At 49.3% G+C, this 12,242-nt stretch overlaps 4 protein-coding genes and 2 non-coding genes across 6 annotated transcripts; 2 read left to right on the top strand and 4 right to left on the bottom strand.

The window, feature by feature from the left end:
• Window positions 1-138: 138 nt before the first annotated feature.
• On the bottom strand, window positions 139-210 carry EURHEDRAFT_t40. Its single transcript has one exon. It is a non-coding gene; the product is annotated as a tRNA-Cys (tRNA).
• A 3,854-nt stretch (window positions 211-4,064) lies between these two features.
• EURHEDRAFT_t46 lies at window positions 4,065-4,136 on the top strand. The gene has a single exon. It is a non-coding gene; the product is annotated as a tRNA-Glu (tRNA).
• A 259-nt stretch (window positions 4,137-4,395) lies between these two features.
• On the bottom strand, window positions 4,396-6,183 carry EURHEDRAFT_450857 (dihydrolipoyl dehydrogenase; the record flags this gene model as incomplete). The annotated part of the gene is made up of 4 exons (XM_040783906.1): window positions 4,396-5,235; window positions 5,290-5,772; window positions 5,851-5,930; window positions 6,045-6,183. The coding sequence occupies 4 exons, from the start codon at window positions 6,181-6,183 to the stop codon at window positions 4,396-4,398; spliced, it is 1,542 nt and encodes a 513-aa protein (XP_040641105.1).
• Window positions 6,184-6,725: 542 nt separating this feature from the next.
• On the bottom strand, window positions 6,726-9,040 carry EURHEDRAFT_409641 (ASCC2 family CUE domain-containing protein). The gene has a single exon (XM_040781141.1). The coding sequence runs from the start codon at window positions 8,930-8,932 to the stop codon at window positions 6,860-6,862; it is 2,073 nt and encodes a 690-aa protein (XP_040641104.1). The 5' UTR covers window positions 8,933-9,040; the 3' UTR covers window positions 6,726-6,859.
• A 128-nt stretch (window positions 9,041-9,168) lies between these two features.
• S10a (40S ribosomal protein uS10) lies at window positions 9,169-9,976 on the top strand. The gene is made up of 4 exons (XM_040781140.1): window positions 9,169-9,252; window positions 9,304-9,368; window positions 9,430-9,653; window positions 9,714-9,976. Exons 2-4 carry the CDS (start codon window positions 9,327-9,329, stop codon window positions 9,796-9,798), a joined length of 351 nt encoding a protein of 116 aa, XP_040641103.1. The 5' UTR covers window positions 9,169-9,252; window positions 9,304-9,326; the 3' UTR covers window positions 9,799-9,976.
• Window positions 9,714-12,126, bottom strand: EURHEDRAFT_384261 (FG-nucleoporin nup42). Its single transcript, XM_040779608.1, has 4 exons — window positions 11,870-12,126; window positions 11,728-11,817; window positions 11,642-11,675; window positions 9,714-11,589 (listed from the first exon to the last, which is right to left on the bottom strand). Exons 1-4 carry the CDS (start codon window positions 11,913-11,915, stop codon window positions 10,086-10,088), a joined length of 1,674 nt encoding a protein of 557 aa, XP_040641102.1. The 5' UTR covers window positions 11,916-12,126; the 3' UTR covers window positions 9,714-10,085.
• Between the last annotated feature and the right edge of the window lie 116 nt (window positions 12,127-12,242).

Raw genomic sequence — 12,242 nt, 5'->3', positions numbered from 1 at the left:
GAAAGGTTAGAAGTCGCGTAGGTCCCGGTGATTCCTAAGCAGAGAACCCACAGTTCAAAAATTCAAAGCCAAGAGATATACTTAATATACAATACTATCATTTCCTACTGAAATAGGTCACATGAAAAACAAAAAAAGAGAACCGACCGTGGATCGAACACGGGATCTTGTGATTTGCAATCACACGCCTTACCGCTTGGCCACCGATTCAAGTCATGCAAAATATCGTTAGCCTTATGCTACAGAAACAATTTAACCATACTTTCTAACAAGACAGGTATATTCCGAAATAGATTCCTGCACACAGTCTCGTAATATTGATGCAAATAGCGGCCAAGGTAGCTTTGTCGCTCCAGTCCAAGAAGATGAACACGAAGAGATCGAAGAAGGATGTGGGGAGTATCATCGGCACTAATGTACCATCACCACCGACACCGGCATCAGCATCACCATACTACATGGCGTGTTACGCCTACACCTATGCCTATGCACTAGAGACAAGGCACAACCATCCTATCTAGTGTAAGTCGGGGTGACAGTGAAAAGACTATGATTGTTGTGCGTGGTGTTGTCTTAGAAAAATAATGGTCTTTCCGCATGGATATAGCCCTAGGTAATTGACACACCGTGCTGTGCTATTCTTATATTCTGCGGCTTCATCATAGGCAGGAATAAAAAGGCAACGGTGCAGTTCATGAGACAAACCCAGCTCCTCGGTAAATTCGGTGCCCTACTGCACATATACCAGACCACCCTCCAGGGAGACAGCGGCCTGTGAGACTTCTCTTCGTCTCTTCTTGCGCCTTCAGATCTCTATAGTGACGGTGAGCAGAGCTATCCCCCTCTCTGTATCAACTTCGATAGCACAGGGATGAACGAGTGATGGCAGATAGGGGCGTCGGGTTGAACCTGTTTTCTGGAAGTGACGGCCTTGTGCTAAGAGCGTCCTCGAAGCAAATGATTGAGCGGACAGGTGACCAATTCATCCATTCAGCAAGAAGCTCATGTGCGATACTGTCTCAGTTTGGCACAACAATCTGTGCGCCGAGAAAGAGGAACGTAAAGATATCTCGTTAGATTGGACCATGGGTGATGCCAGACAACATTATAAACTTGTCATCCATCGAAAAACCAAATATCTGCTGCATCCAAGAAATATAACATGTCAAAGAGAGATTTCGTCCCTGGACACCTTTGGGCTTTCCTTTGGAATCACTAATAGCACTGAGAGTAGGCACTGAGTCAAGGCCAGTGGAGACAGTTGGCATCTGCTGCTTGAACAGCTCATGGAACTGGAGACAGCCTTGGTTCTGACCAATGCTAGCATCACCGGTGAATTATCCCTCGCCTTAGAGCTTAGGCGCCGGAACATGGGGCTTTGGTTTTCAACGAGAAAGCGATAAACTGAGAGACAGATTCGGAAATCAAGCCGGCTTCCTCGGCGAGCCGCCGAATATGAACGAGAGATCTAGGATTGGCCACCTCTAACAAAATCTTTTGGCGATCGCCGGGGTATCTGGATCCAACACACTGTTGCACCAGCCTTAAGAGCTCCCATGTAAGCAACTACTAGGTCAACGCTATCGATTCTCACTTGTCAGCATATTATATATTATATCTTTCACGTGAATACCATTATGTGGAGCGTATGAACATTCAGTATGCATAAACCATTACAAACATCTCTGCGCTCACATCCATGAGATAAAAAGAAATGGGCTAGTTGGTTGGAGCTTCCATTGGTTTGCTTAAAGATGAATTCACGCTGGGGGGTTCGCAGGCCTTTTGTTTCAATAACGCAGAGCCTCTCCGGATGATCATTAGCGTTGCATGAGAAAATTTCGTGGATTGCTAGCGGGTACCATGTCAGTTTGATCCCATAACGTCAGAGCACTTATATCTGTTGAAATCGCCTCGGTACAAGTCAGTTGCTGAGTCAGACAGCAGGCTAGCCAAATTCCCTGCCATATTTCCTGTGCGTAAGTGATTCCTTTAAATGGACGGAGTTTGGACTAGTTACCTAATTAGTAAGTTAATGTATTCTACGGGCGAGGGGTGGATACCAGCGGTTTAAACGAGATTGCATCCCCGTTACCAGTGCTACTTCATTCAACCAAGGGGAGCTAAGCTCGATAATATCCCCAATTAAGCACGGGATGTAGGGTAGGGCGCAGATGTATCCCGAGTGGCAGATTTTCGCCGTATCCACTACTTTTTAAAGCTTTTCGACCACCAACGCCATTAAAGCTGGATTATCCAGTAATTAAATATATGATTACTTACTAGGACACTTCTTATAGTATGCACAATAGTCCCACAGCCACTGCAGCGTTTTAGGGCTCGCTGGCGAGGCCTAGTTGTAGGCTCATCAACCTGCTCATTAAGCTGTGTATCAAGCTACTGAGTATGCTCATGGTCTTCCTGTACAGAGATAAATAGATCATTTCCCAGAGCAGTGTGTCTTCTTGCTTTCTTCTTTGTTTTCCGCTCATTTTCAGCCCGTAGAACGTTGATTTCTTGATGAAGTTCATATTTATCGCCATCTGCGCAGCCTTTTCAAGGTGTTGAATATGAGAACCTGGACTGCTAGAAAGTGTTCTTTCCTTATGAATGTTTCTCTTTAGTGTGCGGACCTCGTGGTCTAGCTGGCAAGTATTTTGAGGTGTTTGAAAAGCAGATGATTTTGACCCTTCAGGAAGAAGTGGTGGTGTTGGCGTGCAGAGTTGAAAGGTGATTTTCTCAAGGACCTGGTCTTTATCCCATGGTTTAAGACCAGCCCCTGCAAAGCCGTTGCATATATTCCTTCGCATAAACACTGCTTCGCGCGCAGGAGGATATAGGTATAGAAAATCCTCCTTATTAATATGGTTGTTTCCAGCCACCATCATCCCCTCAACCAATTTTCCATACGCGCGTTTAAGCAGCCCAAAAACCCCAACATCGAGGGGTTGAAGAAGATGAGAGGTATGTGGGGGCATACAAAGACAGATAATTGCATTATCCTTGCAGAAATCATCAAATTCAGCAGTTTCATGACTTGAATGACCATCAAGAATAAGCAACCGCTTCGCACCAGTTAAATGCAATTTAGAAATGGGATCAAAGATATGCCTTAACCACTTAAGTCCAATCTCATCTGTTGTCCAGCCATTGGCACTGTTGGTAAACTTCCAATCCAGAGGAAGACTAGGCTCTCCATACTAAGCAACCTGGTGTTCTTTCCCCTTTAAGATAACTGCAGGTGGTATAGGAATTCCTTTTGAGCTTATACACTCAAGGATTGTAATCCATTTGCGGTTTCCCTGGATAAATGTACGAGGTCTTTCGCTGCGTTCCACTGCAGTAATAATCATGGAAGCTGCACAGAGCCCCATTGCAAAGCCAGTCTCATCAAAATTCCAGATATCATCCTCATGTATGTCATGTTCCTTAATAGCTTCATGTACAGTCTCAAACCAGCTCCTTACGACCTTTGGATCTTCCTGATTTGCACGCTGGTATGTAATCCTCTGGTTGTATCTTGTACGTAGCTCAGGATGGCGTTTGGTAAAGGAATAGGACCAGTTGATACCAAGAACTGCAGTAGGGTCCTGGGTACGCTCACGAAGTGAAATCTGCGCCATTCCACGCAGAAACTCAGGCCGAATTGAGAAGCCACGTTTATATGCATCTATTAGTCGCTCGAAAAGAGATTCTTCTTCAAGTATAGTCAATTTATGGTTATTGGCGCGTGTTTCTGCGCGTGGTTTTCTTCCTTGAAGGCGCGTGCGAAGGGTTGTCTCAGATACACCAAATATATGAGCAGCTTGTGTTTTTGATTTGACTGTTTGCTTTCTATATGCAGTAATAGCCATCTGCATACGAGACTCTTTAGATAAAGACATTTTGTAATGTATAAAAGAAAAACGTAACGCGTTGAAGATGGTATAACCAAATATTTCGGTGGGCGCGGCGAAAATCCGCCGCTTACAGTTGTTTAGATCTATGAGATCATGAATCATGAAATATTACCACGTAATAATATTTCTTTATAGATTAGGATTAATTGGCTTAATCCAACAACATCCGATATGGTGTAATGGTTAACATCGCCGTCTCTCACACGGCAGCTCGGGGTTCGATTCCCCGTGTCGGAACTCATTTTCTTTTTTTATGTTTTTTTTTTTTCATACCGATTATGACGACATTCAATCTACTGTGGAGTACAATTAATCGTAAAAAAGATATATAGGAAAGTCTTTTCGTATCAATAAATATCAATGAACAAACAAGATATAATCGCGATCAAATGCTACATGTAGTTTTGCTAGCAGGGCTAGACTAGAGAGACAGGAAAATAGGAGAATACACATGACAGGCGGAGAGAGACGTCAAAAAAGGGGGAGGTTAAGTTGCTTAGAAGTGGATGGCTTTCGAGTGCGTAGCCATGGCGGCCTCCTTGAAGGCCTCGGCCAGGGTAGGGTGGGCGTGGCACGTCCGGGCAACGTCCTCGGAAGAAGCGCCGTACTCGACGGCGAGGGTAGCCTCGGCGATCATCTCGCCGGCGTTGGGGCCGATGATGTGAACACCAAGGATGCGGTCGGTCTCGGCGTCGGCAATGAACTTGACGATACCCTCGGTGTCGAGGTTGGTCTTGGCACGGGAGTTGGCGCTGAAGGGGAAGGTACCGACGCGGTAGTTGACACCGGCGGCCTTGACTTCGGCCTCATTCTGGCCAACCCACGAGACTTCGGGGTGGGTGTACATGACGCTGGGGATGGCGCCGTAGTTGACGTGGCCGTAGCCCTTCTGGATGTACTCGATGGCAGCAACAGCCTCCTCCTCAGCCTTGTGGGCAAGCATGGGGCCGAACGTGCAGTCACCAACGACACGGATGTGAGGGTGCTTGGTGCGGTACTCCTGGTCGATCACCAGGCGGCCCTTGTCGTCCTTCTCGATTCCAGCGTTCTCCAGACCGAGACCCTCAGTGTAGGGGCGACGGCCAATGGCAACGAGGACGACATCAGCATCCAGGGTCTCCTCCTTACCACCCTTGGAGGCCTCAACGCTGAGGGAGACGGTAGCACCGCTGTCGTCACCACTGGTGACCTTGGTGCCAGTCTTGAACTTGATACCTTGCTTACCCAGGATCTTCTGGGTCTGCTTGGCGATCTCAGCGTCCATACCAGGACCACCGATCTGGCCCAGGAATTCGACGACGGTAACTTCGGAACCGAGACGAGACCAGACGGAAGCCTACAACAATTAGCAATGGACGTCTCAGTCTCTATCAGTAGGGCAAAGGCATACCATCTCCAGACCAATGATACCACCACCAATGACAACCATCTTCTTAGGAACCTCCTTGAGCTCCAGAGCACCAGTGCTGGTGATGATTCTCTTCTCGTCGATGTTCAGGCCGGGGAAGGGAGTCGATTCAGAGCCAGTGGCAATGAGGATGTTCTTTCCGCGGAGGGTCTGCTCACCACCCTCGTTAAGGTTGACCTTGACGGTGTGAGGGTCAACCAGGGCACCAGTACCCTTGATGTAGTCGACGCTGTTCTTCTTGAGGAGGAACTCGATACCCTTGGTGAGGCCATCGACGGAGGTGTCCTTGGCGGCCATCATCTGCTCGAGGTTGAGCTTGACATCACCAACCTCAATACCGCGCTTTTTTGTGTCGTGGAGGACCTGGTGGTAGAGGTGGGAGTTGTTGAGAAGAGACTTCGAGGGGATACAGCCGACGTTCAAGCAGGTACCACCGAGACGGCCGCGCTTCTCGATACATGCGGTCTATTGAATGCGCAGTTAGCACATATCTCCGGTAGAGCCGGAATTGCACATGATGGAACGATTGAACGCAGATCATACCTTCATACCGGCCTGGCCGGCCTTAATGGCAGCAACATAACCAGCGACACCACCACCAATGATCACAACGTCGTGATCACCTATCCTCAGGAAACCATAATGATTAGCTCAGATGTTCTTCCCCGTAACTTCCATGTTCCTTCCCACCGGGTCCCAAGCTCTCACCCCCACCACCTCTAACGAACACAACATACCAGCTTCAGCAGCATAACCCCGTTTCGAGGTTCTCAAAAAGGTCATAGAAGGAACAACAAAGGTCGACTGAGCGGACTGGGGGGCAGCAGCGCGGAGGCCCGCCCGCGGTGATGTCCGGGGCAACATGGAGCGGAACATGGCGGTAACGAGGAGCGGAGAGCAAGCGATGTCACAGAATGGGTTAACGATCCTCTAAAGACAGTGAGGATTCAAGTCAATGGATGCAGGGTGGGCAAAAGTGACGTTTCCCGCTGTGAAGATTGTTGGGACGAGAAGCTTTCGAGGTTTGGCCAAAGGAAAAGCTGCCGGCCCGGTACGGTATCGATACGGTTAGCGGCGCGTATGTAATCACCCGCCAGATCGGGTTAATTCGGCTGTCACTGTTGCTGTTTGCCGCGATATATACAGCTGTAGAATCAGATAACTATTGAATTGCTATGTTAGGAGAATATATAACTTATGCAGATGGAGTACCCTGGAGCTTCTCGTTGAGAGCGCGGGAAAGTGCTGTTTCCCGTACTATGAGGCATTAACGGAGCATCCACTAAGAGTTTCCCGATTAGTACGAGTAGTCAACAACTATACAATGAAGCGAAGAGTATTTTTAGTATAGAGGTCGTTATCTAGATCGTATTTAGTTTTACTGTAGAGTCTGGGAGCAGAGAAGTAAAGGCTGAAGTGCGTACGATATAGTAGTAATGTATAAAAATAGGTGATATATATCGCCGCCAATGCATGTATCTATAAGTAGCAATCGTCTATTCTCTGAATAAAGGTAAACGCTTCATTAATGCAACATTATAATATCCAGCAATCACCCAGGCAAGCCACCACCCCTCGCAATCTTCCTAGCCCTCTGCTGCCTCCGGTTATGATTCGCCCTACTACTCTTATTCTCTTCTTTCCGTTGGCGAGAAGCAGCCGTACTCTGTTCCCCAGAAGCACCACCCCCTCTACCACCGCCTCTACCGCGACCACGTCCACCACCTCTTGGGCCCCCACGGCCACGTCCCCGGCCTCTACCTCCAAAACCACCATGTGCATCACTCTCTTCCGACTCTTCATCAGCACGCGGCTTTCTGTACGATGTGGGCGCTAATTCGGGCTGCGCCATAGCTCCACCCGGCGTTCCAGCCGAAAGTGCGAGTCTATCCTCGAGTTTCGACAGACGTTTCGGATCGCGCTGCAGCATAACCGCCCATCCCTCGATCGCCTCATCAGTCATTCCCGTCTCGCCCTTCAACGACGTCCGTGGTTGGGAGCGGCGGGTGGCTGAGTCGCGTGTAAACAGTCCAGGATTCGATCTGTAAGATTTAAACAGGGAGAGGTCCAAATCCTCAGCCGTGGTGCGACGGTTTTGCGCTTCTACCTCGGCGTCTGTGCTGGCGGGGACAGTGTCAACGGTACCGCCCACGTCAGCGGCGTCATACGTATCATCGCGTTCATCATCGTCAGAGTCGAAGGTCGCCAGGGCGGAGATGATAGCTGCCTTATTAGCAGCGTGCTTGGAGCGGTCTGCGAGGATGTCGTCGGCTGTGAGGTCGTTTTCGCGACCGAAACGGAGTTTGCTGCGGGCAGCTGGATCGTTAGAGTGGGCGAGTTCTGCGAGGTCCACGTCATTGTCGAAGATATTCTTACGTGCGAATGATTCATCCGCTTCAGCGATCTCGGGAGGTGGTGAGTTTGGTGCCATGGGATCAGGGTTGATGATGGATTGTGGAATGAAGAGATCTTCAGTTTGGTCGAGGGATTGGAGTTCAGGAGGGAGAGAAGAGTCGAGAAGGTGTGCAACCACTGTTTCAGGGTTATCGCCGTAGTAGTCCAGTAGTCGGATGACATATCCTGATCCCAGGTCTGGGAAGAGATCTTGGATTTGCGTGACGAGAGACATCCTGTGTGCGTGCAGCTCTTCACCACTAGATACAGGTGCGTCTCGGTCCTTGCCCTTCTCGACCGTCTTTTTCTTCTTTTGATAGCGATGATGGAACACCCTCGATTCTGTTTGATATGTTCGCAGACTGGATACTAGATCCTCCCCGCGTTTCTGCGGGTGGTCTGAGAGATATTTCTCTAGACGAGCAAGCAAATCAGAACTGCAAATCAAGTCAGAGAGCAGTGTAGGCTCTTTTCTTGTCTTTGGCGTGCCAACCCCCGCAGTCGCCTTGAGACCAAAGAGCTGATCCAAGAGAGACGAAAGGTTCGGCTTCGACTTCAGTAACGATGTTAACCCAACGTAAATGTTGGCAACGAAAACCCTCCGCAGAGCCTCTCTGGGTTGCGCTTGATATGCATCTGAGAGGGTATCGAGGTAGTCAGAACCCGCCATAAGCACCTGACCACATGCAGGTAAAGTCGAGGCCAGAATCGTCAACGTGCAGATATCCGCATTGACAGCGGGGGCATCAGAAGTCTTCTTGTTCATGAGTTGTTTGATGACTGAGGATTTCGCCTTCTCAACGCTGACTGTGATGGTTTCATGGTGTTTATCCCATGCATCTGATAGTAAGCGTTTCAGGGCTGCACTAGACGAATAACAACAGCAAAAGTTGCCCAGGAAGTTCCAAGAGAGTAGATCTACCGGTGGTGAAGATAGATCTAGTAGTATACGTCTTGTGAGCAAGAAGGATAGCTTTCGAAGTGCTCGTCCTTTTGGTCCCAGCTTTAGACCTGCTTCCCCCGAGGTGGCCAGTTGGTTGTAGAAAGAGGATAGGAAAAAGACAGTAGACTCATCCTTTGGTATAACATCCTGGAATATTTTTGATGGCGAGCCTATCCGGATTCCCAGAAGCATCGTCCATGCATCTATACATGCTTCCCACTCGGCCTCTTGTAGCGTAATCCGGACCGCGGGTGGTGGAACCGCAGCGAGGGGAGGTAGATCAGTCATTAAAACGTTGAATGAAGAAAAGAACTAGAACCAAAAGAAAAAGAATATAGCAAGGGTATCAAGAACAATATTGCTCTGTAGCACTGGCAACCTGTACTTATACCTGTATCTGTACCTATATGGCTATGGCGACGTCGGCGGGAGTCTGTTTCCCGAAGTGGTTAGCGCCAGATAGGCGAGCGCCAAGGCTTCTGCCCACACAAGAAAAGCGCCAAATCGTTATCAATTTCTGGGCCAAGCGAAAACCGTGTATTTTCAACCTCAACGGCCATCATCACCTTACCGAGCCACGCAGTTCAGGTCTTGATTGGCAGTAGCCTGTACGTTCTTCTCTCGCTCTTGTCATAGTTTGTCTAATTAACATTGTGCAGCATCTCTCAATACAACGGTCAACATGTCTTTCCAGAAGCCCGAGAAGGATTTCGGCGAGGGCCCTGTACGTCTATCTCAATGGGATCCCGTCAATTGTCCAATGCTAACAACTCTTCGAATTATAGAAGGTCCACAAGATCCGTATCACCCTTACTTCTCGCAAGGTCGCCGCCCTCGAGAAGGTCTGCTCGGAGCTCATCGACCGTGCCCGCTCTAAGTCCCTCCAGGTCAAGGGCCCCGTCCGTCTGCCCACCAAGTCCCTTCACATCTCCACCCGTAAGACCCCCAACGGTGAGGGTTCGAAGACCTGGGACAAGTTTGAGATGCGCATCCACAAGCGTCTCATAGAGTACGTGCACTTTTTCCCGAATGAGTTAGATACGAAGGAATTGGATGCTAACTGGAACAGCCTGCTTGCCCCCACCGAGATCGTTAAGCAGATCATCATCAACATCGAGGCTGGTGTTGAGGTTGAGGTTACCATTGCTGCTTAAATTCGTTCGTTTCGTTACGAACGGATTAGGGGAGGGGTTGTTAGTGCTGTCTCGTAACTGGGATGGTACGTGTGGTTGGCTTGCGGGACATTGGGGTTTGATTACTTCGGATGTCCTGTGGAGTCGGCTTATATACCCTATAGAACCTGAATACAAAAATGATACGGATTTAAAAGATTATTGTTCCATTGCCATATGCTAAATGCTGTATGGTGGAAGCAGTAAGCAAGTAACGACTTTTGTCCATGGTATATTACAGTAGTCGCGTAAAAAATGCTGTAAAACGATCAGAAATCAAAGCTCACCCACTCCGTCTTTGGCGGCACACTCGGAATAACGCCATCCCTGAAATACCCATTCTGCATAAAGAACTCATACTGCTCCATAATCTCTGGTGTATATTCCTCCGGCTTCCCTTGCGCATCTCTAAGACTGGCCTGTTCTGGCGGCCCATCAGGGAAAAAAATACGAACCCAGGTCTGCCGATCCTGCGGATGCAAATAACACGGCGCATCATTGATGTAATCCACTGGTTGACCCTTCCACGTAGTGAGCTTGTTCGTGAGAGAGTTTCGGATGGTCTGGCCGTTTAGAGGGGGGATGGGATTGAGTTCTTTGGAGTCGTCGACCCTGATTACCGGCGGTGGTCCTGTGCCCGCCGGTTGTGATGGAATTGGAGCCTGGGCTGGGGCCTGGACTGGGGCTTGGGTTGGGGCTTGGGCTGGGGTCTGAACTGGCTGACCAAATCCTGTAGGTGCGCCAGTAGGCTGGCCAAATCCACCAGCGGCGGGTTGACCGAATGGTGAGGGCGTGGGTTGTTGTTGCGGTTGCTGAGCAGCGGCTCCGAATGGGGTTTGTGTTGGTTGACCGAATGGGGCTGCTGGTTGGCCAAATGGCGACGCTGTTTGTGAGGGCTGGCCGAAGCCAGTTGTAGAAGGTTGACCAAATCCTGCTGGAGCGGGTTGCGGTTGCGGTTGTTGACCTATTTGCGCGAATGGAGAAGCAGTCTGTCCGGATGGTTGACCAAAACCGCCACCTGGTTGTTGATTCTGACCCGATATCTGGGCAAAAGGCGACACAGTGGTAGGCTTTCCAAACGGACCTGCTCCCGGTGCGGACGGCTGACCGAACGAAGGTTGCCCGAATGCCGGTTGGCCAAATGAGGACGGTGGACCAGCGGACGGCTGACCAAGGCTGGGTTGTCCAAACGCCGGCTTACCGAAAGTAGACCCTCCTCCTACACCCGATGGCTGTCCAAATGCTGAACCTGTTCCTAGGGCGCTTGGCTGCCCAAAACCAGAGGGCTGCGCAGGCGCAGAGGGTTGCCCGAAGGTTGAAGGCTGACCAAATGCTGACGGTTTTCCAAATGCTGACTGACCAACCCCGGAAGGCTGGTCGAAGGATGGGGTTCCAAATGCTGACGGCTGAGAGAAAGAAGGACCAGGACCAGGACCAGTCTTACCCTCTGCAATATCGATACGGTTCGGGTGTTCGTTGGCCCCGTCCAGGATATATTTGATAGCTCCGCTGATATCACGCAGTGCAGCTTCCATCTGATTCACTGATTCTGCATAGAGCATCTGAGCTTCCTGTACCGCTTGCTCTGCGTTTCCTGTTGCTGCTGCTTCGTAATGCCGTAGCCGTAGTTCTTCAAAACTGTGTTCGCGTTGGGGACCTCCAAAGAGTTGCCTTGGAGCGTTCCGCCCAGGACCAAAGCATGAGAAAACCCATTCTGGCCGTCCTTTACCAGCGGTCAAGTCGGTTTTGATATCATCCGCGTTAATGCTGTAGCTGTAATCCGTGAGTAACCTAACAGACGAAAGTAGAGTAATCGTTGACTTACTTTTGCGATTGTTGAGCCTGGGGCCCTGTGCGGCCTAGCACTAGTTAGCTGAGTAGCACATGCCATATCAAAAAGAGTGAACGTACTTCCGAAACCTCCTCCGCCAGAGAGAGCCCCAAAGCGGTTCCCCGACGTGCCCATTGTAGCTTGGCCCGGATGTTCATTTTTGCAACGGTCTGATAAGCGTTAGTGACAGAGATCATGAAATATACACATGTGAAGACTTACCTCCAAATCTGCACCGGCCTTGTAGGAAGAAATTGCAGACGACCATTTTGATGTCTCTATGGCCGGAGCTCCCCAAGGAGAGGATTCTGCGGTGATAAGGCCTAGTAACGAATGGTTCACGACAAACCTTCAACAGGCCTAGAAAAACTCACCGAGAGCCTGAATAGAAACCCTAATTATTAATCTAACGTTTGAAATTTTTTTAAAAAAAAAAAGAAAAAGCGAGGAGATGCTCTTTTCAGCGAAGAATAGACGTGTAGGCAGAGAGGTTGTCGAGGTGAAGAGCGATGTCTGCGGTGATGTACGTTATTTTTCGGTAATATTACAATACGAACAGTAGGCATCTGTAGACAATTTGGTTTACGAATTACAT

Source organism: Aspergillus ruber, assembly GCF_000600275.1.
Source record: "Aspergillus ruber CBS 135680 unplaced genomic scaffold scaffold00005, whole genome shotgun sequence".
Classification (NCBI taxonomy): Eukaryota; Fungi; Ascomycota; class Eurotiomycetes; order Eurotiales; family Aspergillaceae; genus Aspergillus; species Aspergillus ruber.
This window is presented reverse-complemented; position numbering and strand designations above follow the sequence as displayed.